Raw genomic sequence first — 1,189 nt, 5'->3', positions numbered from 1 at the left:
TGAAAACATCCCTAAGGCACACTGAAACAATACATGTGATCACTACGTCTGAAACAACGGCCTCTGGCTTGGCAGGGTTAGCATAGAATCGAGTCTGACCACCACTTGAACAGCCTCCCCCTCTAGGGCGACCTCTAGCTGCCTGAGCCCCACCCCGAGCTTGCTAGGCGGCTGGTGAAGTAACTGGTGCGGAAGTCATAGCCTGACCCCTCTACCAAACTGGACATCCAAAGCGATGGGGACACTGCCTCCACACATGCCCAAACTCCCCGCACTCGAAGCAACTCCCCAATGGCGGTGGGGACTGAATCGGGCCTCGATAAACATAATAGCTACTAGAAGGACCTAACATAGATGAACCCTGAACAGATGGAGCACAGGATGAACTCTGAGCTGGGAGGGCATTGAGAGATGATTGTCCCGGACAGGAACTGTATGAACCATGGCTAGCTGATGCACTACGATGAACCGGACGAGCCATCTGAGCGAGCATATAAGGACGACCCCTGCAGTGGTAGGACTTCCCTCCAGAAGAAACACCTTTGAAACCACATAAACCACGAGGCCTTTTGGCCTCCCTCTCCTCACTCTCCTGACTACAGACCAGCTCTAGTTCTTGAGCAATATCAACCACCACGTCAAACCTAGCACCTGCTGTATTCTCTTGAGTCATAACAAAGCGATGTCCATAGTTGAGGACATCAACGAACCTCCTAATCCTCTCCTTCCCTGTGGGAACCAACCAGATCGCGTGACGAGCCAACTCTAAAAATCTCATCTCGTATTGGGTCACAGACATACCCTCCTGGCGTAGATGCTCAAATTGCCTACGCACTCCTCCCTGCGGGTCGGTGGCATAAACTTCTCCAAGAAGAGAACGGAGAACTTGTTTCATGAAAGAGGTGCAGCACTGGCTGGCCTGCTCCACTGATAGGCCTCCCACCATCTGAAGGTTGCCCTCATCAGCTGAAAAGTAGTAAATAAGACCCCACTAGTCTCTAGAATAGCCATCATACGAAAAATCCGCTGGCACCTATCCAAGAAATCCTGAGAATCCTCTGACTCAGCCCCACTGAGATGGAGGCTTGAGCCTCCCGAACCTCTCTAGTCTCTTTTGTTCCTTATCGCTCATAGGGGGACCCACCTGGGCCTAAGCAACTACAACCAGCTGGGCTGGTAGTATCCCCGG

General features: G+C 52.1%; 1 protein-coding gene across 1 annotated transcript; it reads right to left on the bottom strand.

The window, feature by feature from the left end:
• Nucleotides 1-211: 211 nt before the first annotated feature.
• On the bottom strand, nt 212-778 carry LOC138909507 (uncharacterized). Its single transcript, XM_070200711.1, has one exon. The coding sequence runs from the start codon at nt 776-778 to the stop codon at nt 212-214; it is 567 nt and encodes a 188-aa protein (XP_070056812.1).
• Between the last annotated feature and the right edge of the window lie 411 nt (nt 779-1,189).

The sequence above is a fragment of the Nicotiana tomentosiformis genome, chromosome 4 (genome assembly GCF_000390325.3).
Source record: "Nicotiana tomentosiformis chromosome 4, ASM39032v3, whole genome shotgun sequence".
Classification (NCBI taxonomy): Eukaryota; Viridiplantae; Streptophyta; class Magnoliopsida; order Solanales; family Solanaceae; genus Nicotiana; species Nicotiana tomentosiformis.
This window is presented reverse-complemented; position numbering and strand designations above follow the sequence as displayed.

Excerpts from the sequence above, each read along its gene's own strand:
- LOC138909507 (XM_070200711.1), bottom strand. The coding sequence starts at position 778 with ATGAGATTTTTAGAGTTGGCTCGTCACGCGATCTGGTTGGTTCCCACA.